Source organism: Ciconia boyciana, chromosome 3 (genome assembly GCF_034638445.1).
Source record: "Ciconia boyciana chromosome 3, ASM3463844v1, whole genome shotgun sequence".
NCBI classification, from domain to species: Eukaryota; Metazoa; Chordata; class Aves; order Ciconiiformes; family Ciconiidae; genus Ciconia; species Ciconia boyciana.
Window position 1 is genome coordinate 68,395,484 of NC_132936.1, and position 26,801 is coordinate 68,422,284.

Sequence of the window (26,801 nt, forward strand, 5' to 3'; positions counted from 1 at the left end):
CTGAGCCGTACGTCTGCTGGGAAGACCGCAAACCCACCGCGCCTGGGGAGCTGTGTGGGGCTTGGCGTTGAGAGGAGGGCACTTGGTTGCTTGGTGGGAGGCAGAGGCCAGCAAGTGAATTTCACATGGACATGTTTCAGACTCAGGAGGATTTGATTCAGACCTGGGGAGTGGTAGTTGCTGAAATGTTTTCATACAGCCTGAATGGGACTTTCATATTTGATAGCTAGATAACGTGGCACTGGATGCATTAAAAATACAGGGTGAAGTCCTGTCTATCTTTGCTGTTGTGCGGGTGGCTTCAGGGCAGAAAGGATTTTATTCAAGGCAGGCTATAAAATGATTTGCCTGCAAAAAACAGTGAAAACGTTAAACACCCTTTTAAAGACAAATCGTGTCATAAAAGTGTATCTGTAAAACAAGCACCAGAACATGAAACCACGGGGTTTGCTTTTGCTTTTGCCGAAGTCGCTGTGAGTCCCGCTTCTGATTTGAAAGGCAAGAGTACTTTCCTCCCAAAACGTTGAGTCACACGACCGTAAAAGTGGTGGTGAAAAGCCTCTTGCCTGCAACCCAAACCTTAGGAAAGACGAAGGGGGGGTGGAGGGGAGGGTAGGAGATTTGACTCATCGCCCTCCCCGCTCGGCTGCAGGGGTGCGATGCCTTCTGCAACCTCCCGGTTTTGCGGGGGACGGCCGGGGGAGGAGGGAGAGCACCCTGTTACACAAAACAGAAGTGGTGGTGTCGGTTGCTCGGCTCTTTTTTTAACTGATTCTGGTTTGTTGGTTGTTTTTTTTTTCCGAGAGTTGGAAATGAAGGGAGCGGGGAGCACGAAGACACCCCGGGGGGTGCAGATGCACGGAGGGAGGGGACGCGGGGTCCCCCGCGTCCCCTCCTCCGCGCATCTCCCCACCCCCCCCCCTTCTTTGCTTTGCCTCTATGCAAACACAAAATTTAGGCTCCGACAGACCCAAAACCCCCGTCGCGGTCCCGGCGGGGCGGCCCCGCTCCGACGGGGCGGTCTGAGGCGAGGGGCGGCTCTTCCTCTGCAAACTTTCCCTTTCCCCTCCCTCGCCGCCTCTTTCCCTCCTCTCCTCTCCTCCCTGCCCCTCTCGGCTCCCCGACGGCGATGGCTGAGAGGCCGGGGAGCACCGGGGGAGCACCGCCACCCGCCTGGTCCTTGCCCGGTCCCCGCGGCCGCTCCCAAAGCGACATCTCCTCCTTCTCCTCCTCCCGGAGAAGCTGCCTGCTCCGGTCCAACGTGGGTGGCTCAGGTAAGGGGGAGGGAGGGGAGGGTCCTTGTGTCCCAGCCCCCCCCCCCAGCCGAGCTGAACTGGGAAATTTGGGAAAAAACATCCTCCTCCACACCCTGCCCTGCCCTCCCAGACCTGGGGCTGGCTTCTCTCGGTGGCCAAAGTGTGGGTCCCTGGTTTACGTGGTGCTTAGTTTACTCCTTGAGATGATGTTCGTCAAGTTCCTGGATTTCATAGCCGTGTTCTCAGGATTAAATGAAGTCGTGGGTACCCACCCGTTCGTCGAAGCATCTCTGACTGCAAGGGCAGAAAAGTCCCAGGAAGGCTTCAGGGTGTATTGCGGGGACATCAAAACTCCTCATCCTGCCGCTTCACACATTATGCTTCAATTGCGTGTTAGGATTTTACTTCATGCACTTATATCGCCTTTGGGTTTTACATTAACAGGTGAGGCAAAAAAACGTGTGAGTTGGTATCCCACCGTCCTCCTTCAGGAGGTAACCACTGCAAGTACAGAGGGGATGATTCGGGGATGATCCTGGCCCTTTGGGACAGAGGAGGCTTCCTGCAGGATTCGGAGTAACTTTGCTGTGTAAAATGAGAGGAAGTGAGGGTCCTAGTTTACAGTGCAGATATTTGAAAGTGGCCAAAATAAGTAAATGCATACTCAGTTGGGCTATTCTTTACTCAGGCTGTTTCCTGAGGTCGGCTATTAAGGAAAATGAGATTCTGGTTTCCATACTGCTGCCCACATTTTGAAAACGTGTACTTGCCCGGTTGCAAATCAGCCCTGCTCTATTGACTAAAACAAGACTGTAGGCACGTATGTCCCTGGCGATGTAGGTATTTTGGGTGCACACGTACGCTCTACTGCACACAGGTACCCGTGAACCACAACGCCATCAGGGAAGCTCCAGAGTGCACTGAGGGACCTTCTCTGCTGCAGCACAAGTAGGACAGTGCGGTGCAGGGTCGGGTCTGCATAGGACCACGATGTCCTCTTATGTTTGCTCCTCAAGGGAGTGTTAAGATGAAGCAGACCATTTGCCTGGGGAAGCTCAAATATACGGCTATGCCTGCCTGATGAGGAGAGAGGGAGTGAAAACTTGCTTAGTCACATAGGAGCAAGTAGATTCAGCTTGTGGGGCCAGAGGCTGCAAGCAAAAACAACTCTACATGCCATTTTCTGCATCATTTTCTGCTCTACCTTTTTCCTTGTCTATTTAAAAGTTACATCGATGGGCATTTGGGACAGGGAGGAGGGAGGAGGTTGCAGTGTTTTGTCCAAATCAGAAAGGCCTGCTGTTAGGTGTAAGGTGTATTTCAGCACCGTCTGGAAGAGTGCTGCATGAACAACGCCCTAGGGCTTGATGTGTTCACAGGATGCCTTAACCTGGATGCAGGGGGATCACCACAGAGGCTAACAAGATTGGACTATGTCAACGTTAGACTATGTTGGTTGTTGGCTTAACTACAAAGACTGCTAACAACGAGCTGAGTTCATTACAAGAGACTGGCAAATCCAGTGGAGGTAAAATGATGGTGTTTTCGAAGATGAGTTGTTATTTGTAGTTTCTTACATACAAAATTTAGGCCTCCCTGTTGCCCTACTTGATTTTTTTCTTTTAATTTTGAGGATGTGCTTCCTGCCAGCAAGTGACAAGAGGACAAGAATTTCTTTCTCTGTTGGGTTTTTTTTTTTTGACATCTCTTCTTTCATTCTGTATTTTCTCCATTGCTGCTTCCTGTATTTTTTTTCCGGCTGCTCATTGGGCACAACAGAAATATTTACATGCTGCCACACAACTGTTGATTCCCTCTTTAAAAAGGAAAGTATGCATTAAAGATGCAAAGCTGTTTAATTTTTAATGTGGTGGCTAGAAAATTGTTTTTATACTGAGATGCCATTAAAATAACCTGCTTTTTCATTTCCCCACTGACCTAGAGAACAACCGTAATGGGGACAGAAATGTGAAGCACTTAGAGAAACAATATGAGCCTTATTATTATTATTGCTTCTACCTCTTTCTCTAGCTGTACCATTTGATTAATTTAAAGTAGGTCACTCATTTACATCAGATGTTACCTGTGCTTCAGCTGCTCCATTTAGAAAAGAACAATTTGCATTTTAAATAACCTGCAAAATGTTTGCTTACTGCCTGTTCTTGGAGTGATTCACTTGCAACTGTTGAAGTCACAAGTTGCAGTTTCAGTTGCAGATTTGTCTTCATTTTCTAGATCCCGATGCCAGTTGTGCTGAAATGATGATATTGTCTCCTCGCACTCCATCAGTGATGGGGTGGTAACCCTGTAGACAGTTCGCACTATCATTTATTTTACCACCTCCTGTTCTACCATTCTCAATGCAGGATCTGTTAAGAGGCAATATTTGTAGAGAGCCTTCTAGCTTAGCCTTTCTAAAAGCAGCTTTGGCAGTGGCTCATAAAATGCATCTGCTTGTTATTCTAGATCAGTACTGTATGTATCTCGGTAGTACAGTGAGGCTGGTCGCGTGGTCCCCATGTTTATGCTGCCTGTGCTTTCTTACCCCACTCCTTCCTCTGCTATTATCATACGCTGAAAGTAGCAACTTCCTGGTATCACTTTACAGCGTCTCTTCATCAGCTGCGGTCCAGCTTGTGAGGACAGTTTATTTTCATTTTTTTTCTTCTTAAAGCTGGCTTTTTCTTTTAGGGTTAGTGGTAGAAGATTACTTAATTTCCCTCTCTGGGCTGTCACCTCATCCGTCGTTGTATCAAGCCTTTACCTTCCAACTCTTTCTTTACTTCTGGTAAACCCTGGGAGGAATGAGGTGATCCTCATCATGAGTAAGGGTGGCACGGTCGAGACTTTTGATTTAGACCCTGAAAAAGTGCAACGACAGTGAAGTTCAGAGCCTCTGTGGCAGGCATAGCCTGTGCATCACTTCAACATTGTGGTACGTCCCACCTGACAGCTGGCTAGTTTGCCAGAGCATCTCTAGGAGACTGGTGAAGAAAAAAATATTCTCATAAAATTTCAGAGCAGCACCAGAGCCACTCCAAGAATGCTGCTTCAATTACATACCTTTAAGCAGCCTTCCACGTTTAGTGACTAGACTTAAACCCACCTTAAAGGTGGATCAAGTTAGCCAAGTTTCTTGATTTGCTCAGCATAGATGGGGACCAAACTGCATTTGAAATAAAGACCCTGTTCAAATGCTTTCCCAGAACTTCTCCAAAATCTAGATGTGGTGGCCATGGGGCTGAGAGCAGCTCTCGGCGTGAGCGGTGAGCCCCAGGGTGCAGGGTCGGGGGGATGCTGCTGCCTCACGGCAGCCACCTTTGTGCTCCGGTTGTGATGCGGCACCGGCAGTTCTGTTTGTGACAGCCTTCAGGCGCTAACCTCAGCTACTGCGGTGCCCGTTCTTTATCTGCATGTCCACATAGACAGTTTTCAGTTTGCTTTCTTTTTAGTGTTGTGGTTTTTGCTATACAGCCTTGCATTTTGTTCCAAAGGTGGTGAGGTTTGTGGTGAGGTACATCTTGGTGAAAAGGGAACTTTACTGCTCAGACCAGAAGTCAAAAAAGCACCCGTTTCTCCACTCCAGGATTGACACTGTCATATTGTTGCAGTTCCTCTTGAGGTCTGGCTCTTTAGCAAGAAGTAGAAGTTTCAGATAATTTGTTCCACTGCTAAGAAGCACACCTTTCAGGTAGAGACGTGAGCTCCTCATGCATGTTTCCATTCCTTTCATGCTTTTTTCCATGCCTTTCTGATGACAGACGAAAAAACCCTACCTGAGAATTCAGACAGTAATTCATCAACACCTCAGGCTATACCCCAAATGCTTGGTTGCAGCAGACAGTGAAAGGCTGAACACAAATGACAGTCCTGCCTCAAAACTTGTACATCCCAGGGGATTATTCTGGGAATTTTTGGCTAGCAAAGTGGTCCTTCGCAGGTTAATTTATTCACAATGATAATGAGTAACAGCTACGATTCCTTCTGCTGCTGACTCCAGAATAGGGTGAGTGAAAGGATGGCTTAAACTGACCCACTTCAGTGAAAAATCAGGGAAGATTTCATGTAGTGATCAGAGTGGCTGATGTTCGATGGGAAGAAAATTGACAATTTTTGGAATTATCGGAGCTTTTCATGATTAGAGTGCTCCAATTTGCGAACTTAACAAATGTCGGATTCTCTTCTTAAAGGACAAACTTTCTGGCTTATGCAAAGGAAATAAAATGTTTTTGACAGCTGGAGGTATTTGAGGATCTAGAAAGAGTGAAACCCAAAAAACTCTTATCCGGAGATTGACTTGACTATCTAGGGGCTTGGAACCTAGGAAAAAAAGATAAATTTTGGCTAGGTAGATAGGTAGCTGTTAAGGTTTGTCTGTATTTCCCTCTGCACTTGTATTTCCCAAAATGGCTACAGATTCCAGTTTCTTGGATCCAATTTCCATACAGACCAAGCAAGAGTCCTACCAAAGTCTATGGGAGTTGAGTTCAGTGTTTGTGAGGAAGACATCAGATGTGCTTTGGGAGGGCGGTTAGAAAGATGGTGTTTTTCAGTCATCACATGGGGGTGAGGAGGGAGCAGCCTCACGGTGTGGAAGAATACTCATAACTAAAGCATCTGGTTTTGGTACGTTATATGAAAATACGGGAGTTACAGGAAAGCATGATTCTCCATTGTATCAAGCAGGTTTTGTTTGCAACATAAATCAAAGTACAAAACTTCGCAAGAAGCCCAAGGCAGATAATTTGGGGCAGAAAACTATAGTAGGAGTTAAGACAAATCAGCGTTGTTGGGGACTTAGAAATTAAACTCAACATGACTGTGTAATTTCCAAAAAATAATGCATGCTGTCCCTAAGTCCACATCAATATTTTTCCATCAATTTGAAAACTGGAACTATCAGAAAGAGGCAGCGATCATAACCATATGAAATTCGACATATGCTTATAGAATTGAAACATCTACTTCTTCATAATCTGGAAACATGCTTAGATCGTCATCCCATAATAGTTTCAGAAGTGTACTGAGGAAAAATCCAGGAATCATATAACATTTTGTACTGCATACATTGATAAAGTTTAAGTCTTCCTGAAAACTGGTTTAGTTTATATGATTAGGTGGGCGTGCAGGGAAGAAGTGTGTGCCAGAATATCACCAGCAATTTCTAGTATGAGTTTATACAATATTGCATATGAAATAAGAATCTGCCTGTTTTATCCTGGACTAAAAGACATTATTCCACATCATACTCTTGCAGGACAACTGGGATATGTTCTTGGTGTTAACCCTGATTAAGTGTGAAACAGGGAACACTGGGAACACAAGGAACAGTATGATTTACAAATACAAACCATGTATACTGTGTGTCATTTGCACATGACCCAGTTTCTGAGACAACACCTTTACAATCAAATACTGAGACTTGGGCTCAGGATTAAAAAAAAAAGTATTTTCTAAATGTGGTAATGGTCTTCATGGTTGGCTAAGTAGAAATTGGACTGCAAACATTCACAGCGTATGATTTAATGTGTATTTTGCAACAACTAATCAGTAGCTGACTGTGGGATCTGTTCAGCATTTTGCAACCGTGTGTGTTTTAGTTTCTCAAGGCCCTTTGGCATTTAGCACTTCCTGCTGATGTGTGGCTTCTAGCAAGTAACCATTTAATATCAGACTGCACGTCAAGTATGAAGCCTGAAGAAGTGATCTAAAGAGTAGCTAAAGAAGATTTTTTATTCCTTCGCTTGCTGAATGTAAACAACTTGTTCCAAAAAAAGCATTTGTTTTGGTTTTAAAACCTAAACATTTCATCAGTCAAATCCATCATTAGCATAAATCATTTATCTTTCTTCCCCACGTCCCCCACCTCCTTCTCTTTTTGCCGTTATTTCCTGAAAAAGCAGGCTCTATTTAAGGTCAAAGGGCTGGGGATAGTCGGCAGGTTTTTTTAAAGATTGGTGAAGAATTTACATTTTTATTTATTTTTGCTTTTTGAAGTCAGGATCTTTCCAGTGCCAGAAATTCTGTAGGATTTCAGTTTTCAATAACACCAGTATTAGTCTTGCTTCTGAATTTTTAATGCTTGCTTTAGCATAAGACAAAGATATCTTCAGTGGTAATCTTTTCTTTTTTTTTTCTTTTTTTCCTCTAGCATTTTACCTAGCATGTCGCTATTATCTAACAGATGCAGAAGTTAGTTTTTCTGAGGTACAAACCAAGTGGCACAAAAGGAAAAATATCTAGAAGAAAATAGAAAATCCTGGCTTCAGTGTTCCAAGTTCAATCACTTTTCACTTTATCTTTGAAATTGTCGGTCTTAAAATCCACCACAACAAGGGATGCTCTTGCTTTTCATTTGTGTAGAAAGTGCTGTGATCTTCCTGAAATACAAGCAGAGTCTGTAGGCAGTCAACACTTCCCTCGGTGGTGAGCTGAGAAAACTTGTTCCCCATCACGCAGTTTTGATGCAGAATTGGACTTTTAATATGTTGTGTTGTATACATTCTACAAGTGCCTTTAGTATTGTTAGGATTTTTTAATTTAGAAAGGCTGAAGCAGTGAAATATTAGTAAACTATATCAGTGTCAAGTACCTAGTATAATGGGCTCAGAAGCATTGGCACTGCTTTAATACAGCCTGAAGCTTCAAAGCCGCTACGCTTTGCAAGTCTGCCGTGCTCTCAGGTAGAGGACTTTATATGAAGTGGACTTTATACTGCCTTATTTTTCAGAAAAAGCAGCTTAAACCACTGCATGCTTTGGTGGTAAGACATTTCTTACCCTCTCTCTTCTCTCTCATGTTTCTTATATACTTCTGGCACACTCTGGATTGCCCTTCCCATTTCTCATGTTGTTGTTAAAACCTCTTGGCCACATTCAGAGAAATACAGGGCTGAACAGCGGGGGCATGGGAAGGAAATGTGGAAGAGGAAGCGTTCTACTGGAGGTGGTGACATGGCGACTCTTCGCATGCTAAAATACTGTGGGTAAATGACTTATCTTTGAAATAATGATCGTGTTTTTTACTAAATGTCTTATTTTTCAGAAAATGTAGCATGTAATGGTTATTTTTAATCAAACATGTATTTTACAGCTTGCCCTACATTTTTTAACATCTGCACAATTTAAAGTATCAAGAAGAAAAACTTGTTTGGGGAGAGTGGACTCCTATTGAAAGCAGTTAGTTACTTTTTCTTCTCCTTCTACTTCAGACATGACTTCAGTCTCGCACACAAATTGTGTTGGCTCCCACTTGGGGAATTTGGCCAGTTGCACAGTACCACACGCTATTTCTGTTAGCTGGATGCATCAGTCGGTAGCTCAGTTTTGGCACCTTTACCCAAGTCGTTCCTATCCAAACTATACTGGAAATAAAAGGCACTCATCTCTTTCTTCCTTTCACCTTCTCCCCACTCTTTCACTCCCCTCTCCCCTACTAGCTTCTTTTCCATCTTCTCCACAGCTTCCAATAAATCTCATTTATATTGTGTCGATAGCGTACATCCCACTTTTGCTGATGCTCTGTCTAGGTCTGGCTGTGTATGTGTGTGTGAGGTTCTGTCCTGCCCACTCACGTCTCACGCACTCCAGTGCTTCACAGATGTTGGAGGCTCTTTGACCCCAGAGAATGAGATGTGAATGGACTAGGAGCCTGCAAACATTAAGTTTATTTTCTGTCACAGGGAGATAAAGCTCAGAATTTGTACAGGCAGAGCAGAGATTCATTCGGTTTTAGGAATTCATTGGGAAAGGAAAAAAAGATCTCCTAAAAATTGAAAAAAAAAGGGTTGCTGAATGTTAGGAATGGAGGAGAAGTGCTTCAGAGCCTTTTTAAGATAAAGCTTGGCACAGTGGTGAGGCTCAGGAAAAGGCTGAAGTCTAGCATGATCCCTACATTATTTAAAGTTGTTAAGTTAGCTGAAGTTTCTTTGAATCCAAATGTATCCTGATGAAATAAGAGTTTTGTGAAAATCCACATTTTTGTAGAAACAATCCTGATTTCAGGCACATTTCTGCATTTTCAGGAGAAATATCTGACAAAATTTGAAAATGGTCAATTGTCACTTCAAAAAATTAGTCTAAGGTTTTTAGAATTTTTCATCATATGAAAATTTGATATAGGAGGTTTTTTTCTTCTAGTTTGGGGAGCAGGAATAGGAACGAAGGCAGCAGAGAAGTGTCAGAATTTCCCTGGCACAGAAATGTGATTATTCGAAGGGACCCCATCCACCTATACAGGGCAAGTGTAACCACTGCCACTTTACTTTGTCATGGCTAAATCATTGGATATCAAATTCTTTAAAGGTTCAAATGCCTTCTTGAAAGAATAAGGATGTATAAGGAAGTATTTCACGGAACCAGGCCCTAAAGAGCACGTTGAGTAAAGCTCTCCCTCCAGAGCACATGTGTTTACTTTTTCCGTTTTTGGGGGAGAATCACAGCTTTTAAGATATATCTGTGACTAATATACACAGTACTCAAGAAAATTACAGGCACCAAGTAGAATTAGTGTTGAGGTATTGTTTTGTATCAGCTACAAGCACAGTAAAGAAGGGGTTGGGGTGCATTTGCAGTTGAGTGTGTCCTAATTGCAGGCCTTTGTGTTGAAACACAGGCAGCTATATTTAAACTTTGTGAGTGAAAGGATAATTAGCAATCATCTACTTGCCACTTTTTTATTTATTTCCTCTGTTGCCCAGTGCCAGGGTTGACAGTTAATGTTAGTGGTTTAAACCACTGATGAAACTATGAACCTTTTATCTGAAAAAAGATGAGTGTTACCGAAGCGCAGCATGAAAAGACAGCGCCTAGAAGACATAATTCTGATTTTTTTTTCAGATTAAAAGCAGTTTTGGCAAGCTCAGAAGGGTTGGATTTGAAATAAGTCATTTTAGTTACACAGCCAGAGCAAGTGTAATCCATCGGGGACCAGTGGACATGCCAAGTCATGATATGAACTGCTCTAGCCGCAAGGATGAAGCATGGCATGCTGCTTTTGTTACTTGGGCCATAGGCACCTCTGTCTGTGTTTCTCTGAGTAGGCTCTCAACTCTGTATCCTTAGGAGTGAGCCGAGAGGGAGAGTTACAGCTCCTGAGGGGCACTGCATCTTTCTTCCAGCCTTTTGACTTTTAAGCCCTGAATATTTAAAAAAAATAATGGTGTCTTCCTGTTATGCCTTGCTGCAAACAAAACCGAATGGTAATATTTCACACCGTGTTTATTTTAGTGAATAGCAAATCCAAAAAATATGCTGCCACCCAGCTATTTAAGTCTTTGGAAACACATCTGCTATGAGTTTTGCCTTATTCTTCAGAAGTTGAGATAAACAATGGCTTTTGATCTGCAAATAGCAAAAATAATTTGGGGGAAAGATTTCCAAAGGATTGATGCAGTAATTTCCAGAGCTTTCTCTTATTTATATAGACAATTTGGGATTTGCCTAATGGGATCTTCACAAGGTGAACCAGTGAATGCATATATATGATTTTGTAGGTGATTTTGGCTCACAGGCCAACAGCGCCCATTTCACTCTGTGGTATGGGTGTTTATCACTGGGCACATGATACGTGAGCGCGTTGTACTGCAGCTTGTGCATTTAGTGGTCTATCAGAAACAACATCTGAAAGCTATACCCTTCCAGTGCAGAATCTGCCAGACCTAGAGGGAAACACCAGAGCGAATTACTTTCTTTCAGCTATGGGGGTGAAAGGCTTTGGGGTGAGCTTGGGGCTTTGGCCATGCTGCCTGCCCTTTTTTGGCTCTGGGTCAAAGAGCTCTCCTGATCATCACCAGACCCTGGAAGAAAGTTCCTCCCTTGGCAGCTTCCATGAGGACAAATAAAGCCTTTCACTCGGTGCCTGCCACAGAGGCAGCACCAGCAGGCTGGCAGCTCTGCAGAGTTGCCCATCCTTGGGTGAGGCAAGGTGGCACGTTCTCTCAAAATAGCAAGGTAATTGCCTAATAGCAAGTTAGGTGTTACTTCGAAATCACTCTTAACTCAAGCAGGGTTAAGTAAAATGCAAACGAAAGCACTTTTTTACAATGTCTAAAATAATGCAGCTGGCAGTCTTTTAAAAAGAGAAAGGAAGCATCACCAATAGAGTGAGTGCTGGCAAGATGTCTGTAACCAGTCTGCTGAATTCAGGGGGAAAAAGACCCATCAGACTTAGTCTTGGTGTCAGCAGTTTAAGTAAAGGTTTTCTTTACTTACTTGCTTATGTCTTCTATGAAGTTTGTAATTATATTGTCTGTTTTGGATGGTTTTGCACTTTGGTGGAGTTGTCATTTATTAAAGATAGAAATCATCTATTGCAAGCAACACACAAGTTGGTATCACATAAATTCCTGATGAGTGAAAGTAACTTGATGGAGCACACAGCTTTTGCAACTTTATTGCATTATTGTGTAAACTCTGTCAGGAAAAAGATTTTTGTTCCACTGTTCTAGGCCAAGATTGGAAAAGTGCTGCAAGCACAGGAGGGGACGTGTAAAGGAGGTTTTCTTGGGAGTGAGATTCATTGGGCTGGGGAATAGTCTCCTAGGCGGAACAGTGAAAGCTACCCTGCTGGAAGCACTTGAAATCAGAGCTGGAAATGCACTAAAAAGTATGTGAAAAGAAGCTGTTTTGCAGTGGCAATGAGCAGGGTCTTCTGCAATTGTGGGTTTTTTTATTGTTCTGTGTTTAGGCCAAGTCAGGAATGACAGTGGGGGACGCGGGACTGAGCATACAAGCCATCCACCTGCACCAGACACACTGGGCTAAGGAGGTAAAGACGGATCTTGCTTTTTGGCTGGATGGAAGAGCCACATCTATGTTCCCCCATCTATGGCAGAGGGAAAGCAGAGGGAAGTGAAAGAGATGGGAAGGAATTTTCCCAAGCAGGAAAGAAATAACTGACAACAAGATAAGTGAAACGAAAGGGCACAACCAAAGGAAATTCTCCCTCAGTATTGTGAAGAGGAGTTGCATTACACTCACTTTTACCCTAGGCTTAAGATAAAGATATACTTAGATGAATTTAGATGAATATTTAGAATATTTAGATGAAGCCTAGGCAACGGCATCTTGACAGTGAGAAGTCCATCGAATAAACAAGTTTTTGTCTGCCTTCTAAGCCCATTGCTATTTTAAAAGAAATGATGTCAAGGAGATTTTAATTCAGGCACTAATTAGAACTCCATACTTCTGCTCCAATGAATTTGTCTCAGTCATATATATGCCATAGAGGAAATAAATCCCAAAAAACTAAAATTCATTCATATCATGTATGAAGTAAATGAAATTTGACCCAAAATGTTTTTATACAGACATTGATTGTCATAACTATGGGAGAGAGGGAAAAAAAAATCCAGAAAGAGCTCTGTAAATGGCAAATATGCATCTCTCTCAGACTCAGGATTAGATGCTTCAAATTATGCACATTTATAAGATGGACCTGAGTTTTAAAACTACATGCAAATTACTTCTGATTCTAATCCTTTTAAATGTCAATAAAAGCTATCAAAATACGCGCACTTTTCAGTAGTCCTAATCTCCATTTGTTAATGGGAGCTTAATCTTTTTGAAACAGAGTTGTTGCAAGAGTGGCGATTTGGGATCACTGTGAAAGTGATTCGTCCAGTGTAATAATTGTACCAACAAGAAATCAGAAGCTGGGTTCAGTGGCATTTGGCCGATGCCAGATGCCTGTGGGATTCACTCTGACACTGAAGACTCCTGCAGTAAAGGCTGGTGTGGTTCAGGGAACCGCAATTCCTTGCTTGTCTCCTAATGGAATATCTTCCCTCCGTGTCACTCTGAGGGATGTAATGTCCCTAAGTGGATTGCTCTGAGCCTTGGAATCTGTAACAGCACTGAACATTGGCTGAGTCATGTGGATAGTGGGCACTGAAATACTCTGCCATAGAACTGCAGGGCAGTTTTTAGTAGGGTTGCATATTTTATACGTAAAATTGCAGTATGGGTTCTTTTGTTGAGAATTCATGACCTGCAAGGAATAAGAGCATATCAGGTATGTCCTGTTCATAGGTGTTGATAGGTTCTTGGGTATGATGATGTGTGTATAGATGAAAAAATAACTAACCACCTTCAGTTCAGTCCAGTTCATTTAAATGATGTTTTTCTAAACCACTGAAATATAAGCATCTAGCTGTCAGACTGGTGGAGCCTTGCTTTCTCTGCTAGAAAATACAGGGACACAGTCACAGGTAAGGTAAGGAAGGAATTGGTAGCTATCAGGCATCTCCAAGAGAAAGGCTGAAGGCTGAAGGCTGGCCACGTGGACCCTCACTCTGAGCAGGGAAGCAGGTTTCGGTCACTGTGCTTTGAGATTGCCACAGAAGGAGAAAGGGCTGGGCACCCCCTTCCTTTCCCCCTCTGGTCTGTGCCAACATTTTTCCTCCCATTTCAGTGTATTTGGTGTAGTGTTTGTAGATAATATGGACATTTTGATCCCTCAGCAAATGCATTGGCTTTGAGAAAAAGGAGGAGACCCAGCACTTTTAGTGGAGTGAGCATTCTTCAACAGAGTACGCAACTCAGGCTATGCCAGCATGGCGATGTGGTCCAGCCAAGCCATGGCTGTGACTGCAACCCACCTGAGCTTCACCTCCAGCTGCTGCGCAGTCCTCTTCTAAACACAGCAGTACACTGCTGATGAAGTCTAATGCAGTGTTTCTGGGCTTGTGATTTCATTGTGACTTCCCAGTGTTTAATACTGTTTTGGTTTGGCTCTTAAAGTCACACTGTCAGTTGTTTTTTTCAGTGGCTGCTGGGCTTCTTTGGTGCTGGAAACTTCTGAAAACACGATCTTGCCATGCCCAGGCATTCAGAAATTAGGAGAAAGAGAAAGAGACAGAGAAGTTTACTGTTATTTTTTTTATTTTAAATGAAGTTATAATATGCTTTCTATGTCATCCTCATGTTTCTGGAGGCCTGATTCATGATTTTTGTACGCTTGTGGCTGGCAATGCTGCTATTGACTTGAAAGGGCTCTGGCTCAGGCTGAAGTACATCGCTGCAGCTTTTATCCCAGGAAGGCCTCTTCACAACACTTCACAAAGATGAGGTGACCTGAAGTTCAATATCACAGGCCTTTGGAAAGCAAAAGTCCCTTTGGGACCAGACTGGTTTTTTTTTCAGTTCTAGCCTCTTAAGAAAATCCTGCTGTAAGCAGGTGTGAGATGCATTAACACGTTTTGTGATTGCCTAGGCTCAATAATGATCAAAATAAATGTGATATTGTTTTCCAAAGGAAATTAAACAAAGAGAACGTAGAAAGCATCTACAGCTATTTCACAGTAGGTAACATTATATAGCGACTTCTACCTTTTTCCTGTGAAAGCCCTATGAAGGTACACTTGATGAAGTGGGGGTCTCCAGGCAGCCTGGCTTCAAGCGAGAGGGTCTCCTCGTGGGATGAGAGCTTTGCCTGGGCTCCTTGTTACTTAGGAAGGACAGAAAGAGGGGGTGATTGTCCGTGATGCACAGAGTTACTCCAGCCTCTTCTGCCTGTGAGTGGGAGTGAGGAGCCTGTTGGCTCTCCTCTGGCGTGAGGGATATTACCTCCTTCCATTCAGCTAGTCCTTTTATTATGGTATCAAAAGGAGGAAAAAAGTATGGACTCAGATAGCAAAGGAAAATGGAGAGAGTTTAAAAAGCGAAAGATCCCCAACGGAAACAGAAGCAATTCCTTCATTCTGATTTTTGACAGTTCTTTGATAATCCCACCATTATGTCCACAAACAGAGCAAATTATTTTTTATCTAGAAAAATCAGTTGATTCTGCTCTGCTTCTTCCACTTTATCTCCAGCGAACCACTTTTTGGCTCTGCTCCCTTGATTCCTGTTCAGTGGAAAATCTTTTTTCTCCAGATCTTTTGCACTGCAATGCCCACCAAGTGTGAGAAAAGTGGGGATGCTCTCCATCTAGCATCGATTACTGCAGGAGCCCATTTACCTGTGGTGGCCAGCAGAGCTGGCATGCTGGACCCTTACCAGCTCCAGCTCTGCCCTGCCATGGAGATGAGGAGAATTGTCCATGGGTTGGGATTTTCCAACAGGTCCATGAAGGAGCCTAAAAACACAGACTATACAACAGAAAACAGCAAATGAGTAGGTTGGTGGCATTAAACAATTTGTTTGCGTTATAGTAATTTCTTGAAGAGAGTCTCACTCATGTGAGAAATCTTTTTTATTTTTTTTTCCATGCAATGAATGTATAAGGTAATGAGCTTTCTTTTGCCTTTGTTCATGATATTTCCAGTCGTATAAGGCCCAAGAGCTTATGTAGCCTTCCTGCTGCAGGAGGAGGGAAACAGGAAAAAGTTGAAAAAGTCAAGCTTTTTGCTTTTGTGAGGATGCTCAGGTTTATCAGGACACGGTCGAAACGGGATGTTTTGCCTAGCCATAAAGTAGGATTAACCCCCTTGTAGCTCCTGTTTTGTTACCTCTTACTTACTCTAGTTATTTTTGGTAGGACTTCAGAGATAAGAGCATCCTTACGATTACTGCAGCATCTGGCCTTGTCTCCACTAACCCAGCTTTCCCTGAGCCCAGCAATACGCCTTACACTGTACGCTCCCAACTCCCTCCGTCTTCTGACCCATTTGCTGCACCTCCCATTACCTACCACCTCCATACATTGGTTTAGGTGCCTTAACCTCTCCAGCTGACTGCCAGGGGACTGCGGGGGGAAATCTCGGTGGGTGAGAGATTTTGTGTCTCGGGGAGATGCTGCTGTGTGAGGCCGATACACTAGGTGGGGCGGTTGTTACGCTGATCAGCAAACACCATCTCTCCGGTGCCGGATTTCTGCCTGGATCACCCACCTGCTCGCAGACGAGAGGATTTGAAATATGGGCTTGTTTTTTATGAAGTGAGCAGCCCTCCTGCAGCAGAGTTGGTAGATTGCCCGGCGCTGCTTTCGGCTGGGTTCTGCTCCTTCCCAGGTGAAGTCACGGCAGGGTCGTCATTAGTTTTGGTGTTTGTAAATGCAAACTCAGCTGTCTTTAAAAGCACAAAGCTAGAGTGGGATGGGATGGCATGGCAGCATTTTAAATTTCCTGAAGGCCGCCCCCCCCCCCCTTTTTTTAAATCCATAAAATGTATATTTAAACAACACAAAATGTTATTATCAGCCGTTGCTCTTCCCTCAGCCAAGGTAATGCTGCAAGCTTGGCATTATCGGTTGTACCAGTGAAATTGGATCTCCTTGTAGCATTGATTCTGTTGTACTTTGGTCGGGGCTTTCGGGTTCTGTATTGATCTGTCGAAGAAACTGCTGAGGAGCGGGTGAGCAAGATCTGTTGTCTGTGTTGTTTGGGAACTAAGAGAAGCTCTTATTCTTTGCCAGCAGCCTGTTGCACACCTGGACATTGATTCATTATGAGAGAAGTTGGCTTTAATTAGAACCAGGTTTTCCAGTATTTGTACAGAGTGTTTTGACCCCGGTCCACAGCAAGTTCATAAAGGCAGACTCTCAGGCTGAGTTGTTCATTTATTATGTAGTCTTCTGAAAAAGAAACCATTAAAATAATTGGATTAAAATTTTGGTTGTGCTGAACCTGAAGCAGTCTTTTCTAAAACAAAACTCATGGGGTCTACAAAATGTGTTCAGAAATACACATCTAGACCTCCATTGGCATTGTGCATCAAAGTAGGTATTGCTTACCCTGATGTTTTCCTGGCCTGCTAGACATTTAGATTTGATGTATGCAGCTCTAAGGGCAGATGCAGAATCCCTTGACTGGTCTGAAAGAGCCTGAAAACAGGAATTCCTTCTCCCAGCCTGAAAACTCCAGCGTTAGAAAGGCTCTCCCCAGAAGCCTAAAAGAGAGACATCACTCATTCTTTCCAACCTCAAAACAACTTTATGGCAGGAAAAAACTTTTGTTTTCCTTTTTTCTTTCTTTATTCTTGGAGGAGGAGGGCCTGGCTAGATTTTTGCTTTTAGACTGTATTTCATGAAGAACACCCCAGTAATGTTAAGTGGTTCATATACAGATGATAAGTATCAAAGATAACATCAAAGTGTTCATGTATGCTAGTATGTGTGCAACAGAAATTTTTTTCTATATGAAATAATAAAAGTATAGACACTAGATATATAACTAAAAGTAAGCCAAAGCAGTTTTCCCATGACATATCTGCCAAATGAAACATGAAAAGAACACTCTTACTAAATTACCAAAACATTTCTCTATTATCTATTTATTCAGTACTGCCTGAAATGATCGTGAAAAGTGACTCAGTGAAAAATGACTGTGTTGTTTCACAGAATGTAATCCATGTCCTATAAAATTATAGTATTAAAGTAGTACAAACAAAACCAGAAGTCCAGCAAATTACAGCTGTAAGTTCTGGCCACCTCCCACATAGATGTGCAGATGAATATAATGGGGGGGGGGGGGGAGGGAACAAAAAAAGGGCCCTTACAATACCTCTTATTAGCCAGGTCCCAGCCAAGTACAAGCCTCTAGCAGTCATACTCTTCCAACAACCCCCAAGCAGCCATTGCAGCATCTGCAAGACTAAGGAGCCAAAGCTCCCTCACCCAGCAGCACCCACAAAAAATGGTTGGTGTGTTGCAGCCCCAGTGGCTCAGGAATATCCAGGACTGGTCTAGGCTTTCTGAAAGGTTTGGGGCAGGCTGTGTTGCTAGTGCAGCGTGGTGGAAGATCTTCACGTCCTGGACCCTGGCGGAGGAGGCATGGTGTAGTTCCATCCAGGTCTCGAAATGTGTAGTTGATAATATCCTTACATCAGGATGAAAAGCATAGTTGGTTTTTTTTACCAATTTGAAAATAATGCACTAACCTATTTTTGATCAGTCACAACATTGACCTAAAGATGCAATAAATAAGGTGGCCTTCTTCACTGCTTGTCACAGCCTTAGGACAATGTAGTATCTGAATGCTTCCTTTTAGAAGATCAGAATGCTTCCTTTTAGATCAGAACGCTTCCAAAGTAATTTAGTTCTTGATTTGGACATAAAACCCAGTGGGATATGTACAGCAGAGAATCTGCATGTTCTGGCTAAGCATATTAGAAAGTCTGCCTATTGCACTTGACTTTTCTTTCATAAAATAGATGTGATCATTAAATCTGTAGTAGGAGAGTCTCTTTGTGGACTGGTCTAGTTCAAAAATTGATGTCATTTGCTTAGTTGTCTTTAAACATCATATTTTTCCAAAAGAAGCATGGCAAAATGAATACAAAATCACTAAAAATGTTAAATTACTAAGATGTTATAGGACTTGTGTAACTGTGCAGAGAACAATTAGGCTGCACAGCTGATTTCTCACATGGATAGGCATTGACAGGATTGTTCCTTTAATTTATATGGGCTCATTGAAACATGTGGGGCCAGCACAATCTTCTTTTTAGATCAACTTCATCTCTGCCATGTCATCTTGTAAACCACATGACAGCAGCTTGAGAGCGTGTACCTCCTTAACTGATTTTTGTTTGTGCTTATCATAACCACTTCACTTAACGTTGTTTTCTCCTCCTGTATTTGCTGGGCCTCTCTACGGGTTCTTGTGCTTAGTTTGTACGGTTCCACCATCCCCGACAGCCCTCACTCAGCCCAGCAGCCACCTTGGCCTGGATTGTCCACGCCACATGTGGAAGAAGCTTTTTCCTTTTGGCTTAGCAACACAACCCTTTGTTTGGAAGTCCCTTTCCCAGGATCGGCTGGCAGGGAGTGAAGGTGGGCTGGCTGGAGGGGATAAGTGAATATACCGTGCTGTATCCTTTGCCTCCACCCCTGAAAGCCAAACAGGAAAATGAATTACCTGGATCTGCGTTATTTTTTCCATGTAGGGCTTCCCAGAGCAAGCCATGGTCATGCTAGCAGAGCTGCAGCAGAACACCCTGCTGCACGGCGGAGGAGCTGAGCTTGCTGCATGGGCCCAGGGCACCTACATTGGTGGATGACCTTGGCTTTTTAGGAAGGTGTTTTGCAAATCAGTGTTGCTTGACAGTGCCCTGGTCTCAGTATGGTGTTTTGTAACAAAAGGTGGAGACCGGTTAGACTAAAATTCATCCCAGTAAGGTTCCAGAATGACTTATGTTGAACAATTGGCAAGTACTTAGAAGACAATAAAGTCAGTAACTAAATGAGAGCAAATGTGTGGTAAATCCATTTTATTTTCTACATTTGGAGGACTAAGTTGCCTACTGAAGGAAAACACTAGATGTATCTTGATTTGATATATCTTGATATGAAAAGGTTTTGAGACTGTTCCACAGGACTGTGTTTTAGACATAAGCTAAGGAAACATGGCCTAGATGTAATCTCCATGAAGTGGGTGTACAACAGTTTGATAAATTGCTCTCAAAAGTATTTATCAGTAGTTTTCTGTCAGACTAAAAGGGCATCTCAAGCAGGATCTTGCAGGGGACAGTCCTTGGCCCCGTTCTACTCAGTACAGAATACCCTTGCAAAATTTGCAACTTTTACCAAGCCAGGAAAGTTGCAAGCACTTGGGAGGACAGCACTGGGAGTCAAAACAGTATCCACAAATTCAAGCAAAGAGGTAATGCAGCTTTCTGCCAATTGGCATACTCCTCCTTTGGTCTGGTTTTCATATAACCACAGCACACAAAGAAAGAATTATTGAAATCCAGGTAAAATTCCAAAGCACTTGAGAGGTTCATCACTGTCAAGTAACTTATACCCAATGCTAAGGTTTTGTAAGGATTTAAAATAAAGATGTTTGAAAAAATGCTTTGCAGAAATGCTAATGCTACCACATATAAACATACCATTTCAAGTTTTCACCAAAATGCTTGAAGTTTGGGGGTTGTCAGACTTCAAGACTGCGGCCTGAGAGGGCAAGTAGAGAGCAGAAGGTTTGGGAGGTTAAGACTGCATATGATTGTGCCATATACCCACACTACTAAACTGAAAGCAAATTAGAGGAAGGGAATTACCGAAAGACAGTATGCCTGTCCTTGAAAACCATGATGGAAAATGGGGAATAAAAGAGGAAACAATCTTCATTGTAATCCCATTGTCCATGCTGACCGCAGTGACAAAAGAAAAAGATATCAGCAGTGAAATAATTAGCTATTTCAAATTCATTACATTTTAATAATTCAAACACTATTAATAATGCAGGGAGAAAGAATATTTCAAATATATTTTTGTCAGGGTCCTTCTATAATATTCTCTTCCTCACTGAAGCAAAGAAGCTTATACTTACCACCACCCTGCAACATAAAGAGAGGTGCAACATAGCTCTAAAATACCTAACTGCCTTTTATAACAGCTTTAATGAGCTTTGTCGTATGCTCTCAAGAGGGCAGCTTTCCCTGCATTTCTAAATATGCTCTCTGGGCAAATTCAAGCAGCATGTTCCTGATGAAATTTTGTTATTTTTAGAAATAAACGAAGCAGGATACATCATTTCCCCTCCTACACCTTTGTTGATGCTTTAATATCAAGACCCGTGTTCAGAAGTTAATTACAGCATCCTAGATTGCACACCAAATAGGCACTGCAACTGCAAGTGGGTGCTATTGTAAAGGGAAAAGAAAAGGAACAATGCCATAAAAATGTCGCTTTGGGGTTCTTTTTATGTCTGATTACCACCCCAGGAAAACAGTGCTGACTTATTTGCCACAAAAGGGATTAAACTGCCTCGCATGACACCCTGGGAATGGATGCCCAGGTGAAAGGCGTGTTACAATAAACAGAGTATTTTGGGTAATAGCTAAGGAAGGAAAGAAATATCACAAACCAACATGTCATGTGATTTTGGCCCCTTTTTTAACTTTTACGCAATCTTATATGCTGTTTCACTTAGGAGGAGAAATTGATAAGAGAAACAGGAATGTCTTTGATTTCTTCATCTGTTTGTACACCAAGTTCTGTTTCCCTGAAGACAGCAGGAGTCAAACAAGAGGGCATAATTTCATTGCCCACAGCTCAGTCTTTTTCAGCTGGCGTTTGGTCCTTACATTTTTCTTGGGGTGTTTTTCCAGAGTTTCCCTGGCTTCATTGTTGCCTCCTCTGTCAAATTCTCTGGTCTTTCTGTCCTTCTTTCCCAGACATGCATGCATCTGAGCAAAGCATCCAAGCAATTTGAACCGGATTTATAACATGTTGTTGAGTTCATCATAATACACCTCTCAGCAGTGGAAGTTTTTATGTTGCATTAACAGTAGTTTACCCTCTGGCTCTGTGCTGGAGTGGAGCACTGTTAGAGTTTTGACTCAGAATAAAAAGTTCAGGCTGCTGAATTATCATCAGCATTATTACCTGAAATGACGCTGGGGTTTCCTTTTTCTTCTGCTATAGTGGCCAGCTATGGTCTCATGAAAGTACAGCCTATGGTGACACAGTGGCATCCTGAGCAGGAAAATATTTACCTTGTCTGTTCATTCAGCAAAAGCAAACTCTCTCTAATGCATATTTTCCCAACACCTGCATATGGCACATCTCCAGCTTGCCAATTTGTCTGATGTGCTTTGCTGGTATCAGTTTGGCTCTGTGTTTGTCACACACATTTTGCAGTAAGTTCTGGCAAACATATTCATTATCAAATCAGAATAAAAATAACTAGTGCTGTTAACTAGCCTTTCAGGGCAAATACATATTTTATAAGGATTCAAATATACCTGTCCTTTCATTACCTTTGAGGTGCATTTGAACATCTGTTTTGAACATTTTGAACATCAGATGTTGCATTTGAACATCTGTTTGTTTTGTTTTAGAAAATCATCAAGCTGTACAAGGTAGAGTGATCCTCTATGTGGTACCTAAAGTGGTTAAGGACAAGAATTTAGCAGAAGTCAAAGAGAACACAGACATTCATGTGACTGACAAGGGTACTGAGAGTTAAATTACACATACACCAACAGACAATCAATTCACCACACTTTCTGCACTTGAGAAGTGAAGTCAATCTCTGACTATTAGTCATTAAAAAGAAATATCCTTTGGTATAAATATGAAGCACCTTGTACTGGCAGCATCTGGAGCTGTGATTCTAGTCTGGCTGGATGCCTTGAGCAGGTTGATCAAGCAGAGGAAGTTCTCATTCGTAAGTATCTCACTCTGAATCAGGAAACAGCAAGTGAAGTAGACATAGGGAAGGAGGTGAGTGTTTTGTTTCAGGGGTCTGCGCTGACATGACATAGATGGACCCATTTAGGCATGCTGAGCATGCTTCACTGTTACACAGCCCATTCAGCTTGAGCTCCTGCCCACGAAGGAGGAAAGTAATCGTTGCAACCCCATGGAAACTCAGGGGCTGAAGTAATAGTAACCCTGAGCTTGAAGCGATGAGACTTAATTCCATCAGATCTCATACAGATACCAATTGCTCATATGGATACCATAACTTGGACTATATGTAGGTAAAGTGAATCCCTTCTATGTGGATTAGCAGTTGCAGTTAAGTGCGAATGCAGTACCAGTACAGTAATATAGAAAGTAAATTTATATATAAATATGGGTAAATAGATATTTTTTAAACTCATTTGGGAGAACACACTCAAGCAGCATCCTTGACTCTGCTTAAGTTAGGTTCTCCTGCCATTCTCCTTTCCAAATATTGCAGAACATCTGGCAGCACCTAACAGTGCTCCTTTATTTAATGGTAACTTCTGACTGACGGATTTTACTTTTTTAATGCGCAGTATGGAGTACAAAAGCAACACAGGTTAGCAGCGAGATCTATGTGATAACTAGCAGGACCTCAGGGGAAGAGACAGTAAGGTAACAAGATGAAGTTATACCTTTCTCTAGTGGATCTTGTCAAGTGTCTCCTCTAGTTGTTTTTAATTTATGTCTGCTCAGATTTCTGTCTCATGAATCAAGTTACAAAACACTAACCTCTAAAGAGTCAGTCAAGTTTGTCTGGCTAAATGTAGAGCGCGTAATGTACAGCGCATGACTTCACACTAGTCGTTGTTCATCAGCCTTCAGATTTTGAGAGACTTCTTTTTCTTTCTCAGTATTTATTTGATCGTTTTCCTATGGGTGGCATTTGACATTTAAGTGACAATTATCTAGCTCTCACTTGCCTAAATTTCACTTCAACTGGGAGAGAGGGATTAAGACAAATGATGATAAATATCTCAAATGCACTCTTCTATTCCATTCCTTAAGTCTTTCTACTCGTACTACTCATGCTACTCGTACTACTGAAAACAAACTGATGTACCCAGAATCTCCCCTATCCTTAACATAAGCCTGACCACATGCTTTATGTCCAGAGATGAAGTCCCGGCCCCACTGAAGTGGAATTTTTGCTGTTGCCTTCACCATGAGTCGGATGTCACCTCAGATCCTCAGACCAGGACATATTGTCTTTCCTTGGTTTTCCTTCATGGAATTATCTGTTAGCAGATTTTAAGGCAAAACAGAAAAAGATCTACATTTATACCTCTCAGTAAGGTTAAATTCCCTCTCTTTTTTCTGTACATAAGATTACAAGAGAGAAATCTGAAGAACACACAAGAGGAAAAGTGGTGGGCAAACATATTGGCATAATGGTAAGAATAAGGTCCCAAGATAAGGAGCGGGGTAAAAGGTTTTGTAAATCTATTATATGCAGTCATTAAGGCATGATAAAAGTCTTGTATTTCATTTCATTAAGGATAATGAAGACTGGCCTTTTTACATAGATTCATAGCACTAATGCCAGAGGGGTTATTAGGTCTGACTTGTGCAATACAAGCCCTTAAATTACTCTCATTTACCCTTTTGTTGAGCTCAGTAACTTACATTTGATTGTTGTCATCCAGAAAGACGTCCAGTCCTGATGTGATGATCTCCAGAGACAGAAAATCCACTGATAGCCTTGATAGCTTAATCACATTTGCTGTTGCAATAGATACTTGTTTTTATTTGAAACTGCCTGTTCTCGCTTTTCAAGCATTGTTTCTTACTGTAACTTTCTCTGACAGACTAAAAGGCCTTTTGTTCTACTTGGTGCCTTGGCCTTTATGACTCAAAATGTGTGTTCACTTTTTACATTGCAATAGAAGGCTGAAGCATTTTTGCTCGTATTAGCCATCCTCCTCGAGTTGAACACTGAGAGCGAGGTGCTGCTGCACCAGCCACAGTATGACTGAGCCAGAGACAAATGGAGATCCAAAACTGGCTGTCCTTGTATCCAGAGCTTCAGTTTTGCCTCTTTATAGAAAAATCTGTCCAAATACAAACACTGCATCTAGCCAAATATCATGATGGTTTCAGAACATTCAAAGATGTTCACAGATTTTTCAAAGCCAGAACATTTCATAAACAGGCTTTGCAATTGTCTGGCCCAGGTGGGGGAAACCTGCAGCCCATGAAATGGGTTTTGAGTCTGGGGCTTTATTTCACAATGTACATATGATACGATTTTTCTATTCCTTGCTATTATCAGATAATACTGCGGATTATATCAGCCTGCTACCTTACAATTACATTCAATAGTCTTATTTTCCCCTGATTTTCCCTATTTCCTATGCCTGATTTAGCCTGGCACTTTGGATAGCAAAGGCCATGCTCTGAGGTAGGGTTTCAGTTGGAGCTCATCTCTGTTTCCATAGGAATGGTAACTTGTTTCAATGCACTTGTTTCTGATATTTAAAAAGAAAAGGAGAGAGTTTATTTCAGTTTGCTTGACAGAATTCGCTTATGTGAGCAATATGTTACATTAATGCATGAACACCCATGCCAGGGATTGTAAATGGCTGTGCAGGTCTGGTAGCCTTTCTCCCAGAAGAACACTTACCCAGTTTTCTATGACAGAGAGGAAAATATTACTTTTGCACTTTCCCAGATCATAGCACTAATCCCTTTAGTAGCCATTTGCTTTTTCAAGTCATTTCCAATTTTGGGAGACTGTAAAAAGCAAACAGAAGTGTTTTGTTTGTAAAAAGCAAACAGAAACATTTTGTTTCTGAGGTCAAATACTTGACGGTTCAGTGGAAGATGTGTGGCAGTTTCAGATCCATACCCCGTCGCTCTCTTCCAGCCCTGCTCGGGTCTGGTACGTGATGGGAACTGAGAGTTTACCTTCCAGTAAGAGAAGAACAAGGAGGACTAACCGCAGCCCAGTTTGTGTGTGTACATGTGCTCGTGAGAGAGAGATGAGGGAAGAAGGGGAAGTGGTACAGAAGTAATGGCTGTCTAAGAGAAAGGAGAGAGCACAGATGAATCTGAGACTTATGGCATTTTTACCAGCATGTCAATTAGACCTGGCTCTGAGTAGATTTAATTGTACTCTGAAGGCAGCCAGCCTGCCAATAGTTCTGAGCTGGTTTGAATAGTAGTAAAAATGCTTGGAGCCATTAGATATCTTGTTTCTGAGGCTCCCATTGCCAGCTGTGCAGCTGTGCTCACGGTGGCACCAGCAGATTTTTCATATATATTTACTTTTGGTCATGTCAGGGCATGGCACAAGTTGTTCAAGCACATCCAAGTCCAAGAAGTCCTCTAAAGATTTCCAGGGCTAGGTAGGCAGTTAGTCATGTGCAAAGCTACCTGACTCCATAGCGGAATCAGTGGGAAAACTAAAAGAGAAAAGCATGTGCTTGTTTTTCCAGACATTTCAGTGTCCTGTTCATTACAAATAGCTGTTCTCTCCGGAAGAGTGACACCAAACACGTACCACACCTCTGTCTAGATATGTATTTACTAAAAGCAGGGATTTGGAAACAAGTTAGAGTTTACTTAAACAATTGAGCATTTAGAGGTGGTGTTCTTGTCCTTGCTTTTATCTCCCGCCGAGCACCCCTCTTCATGATATGCTGAAACCTCCTTCTTGACCTCTCCCCACATCCCTGCTTTCCCCTCCAGCTGCCTCTGTGCCTCCTCTCACTCAGCCCTGCCACTCTCTCTGCACTATACCCAACATATGCCCAGCCCCTTCCTGCTCCCTCTGAAAACCCATCTGTGCTGTGAAACTCCCCACCTACAACGACCACACGCTGCTGTCTGGATCCCACTCTCTTCTTGTTTTCTATCAGTTTAAATCTGTTGACTTCAGTGGTGTTGCTTCTCCCCTTGCAGCTTTCGGCAAGAGGCAGAACTTCTGCATCTGGCTGGGCTGTTCAAGGATAAAGTCCTCCCGGGGAACAAAAAGCTCCTGTTGTTTGCTCAGCAAAATAAAGCATCCTCTGCACTGATAGAGATATATTAACAATATTTCCAGATTGAACTGTAGCTTCTTCCCAAGCAAAGAGCATCCTTGTTACTGTCCTGCTCTCAAACTCTTCTGCCTCTGTGAAGTGGGGAAAAGGCGTTTGGCAAAACCTTCTCCCAGGGATGCTGGGAATTGTTGCTGAGGCTTAGGGAAGGCTGCTGTAGAGGTTGGTCCTGCCAAATGCCGAACCCTCAGCCCTAACCCAGAGACACCTAATTCCATACATACGGTTCAGGACTTCCTCAAGAGGCTTTCCCTTTTGCCTAGCAATTTTCAAGAACATGCCAGAGGAGAGATGGTTTTCATATACCTAAAGCCTGAAGAATGTGCATCTAACAACTTTGTATTTATAGAGACGTTAATAATCAAGGATTTTATAAAGCATCATTTTGCAG

The 26,801-nt window shown here is 42.5% G+C and overlaps 1 protein-coding gene across 2 annotated transcripts in view; it reads left to right on the forward strand.

Moving 5' to 3' along the window:
- The first annotated feature begins 1,117 nt into the window (after positions 1 to 1,117).
- Positions 1,118 to 26,801, forward strand: part of PHACTR2 (phosphatase and actin regulator 2) — a 140,699-nt gene continuing 115,015 nt past the window's right edge. For both annotated transcript variants that reach the window (XM_072856014.1, XM_072856016.1), the window contains exon 1: positions 1,118 to 1,274. In XM_072856014.1, coding sequence (XP_072712115.1) covers positions 1,130 to 1,274 — 145 coding nt within the window. In that variant the 5' untranslated portion in view covers positions 1,118 to 1,129. The remainder of the gene's footprint in view (positions 1,275 to 26,801) is intronic.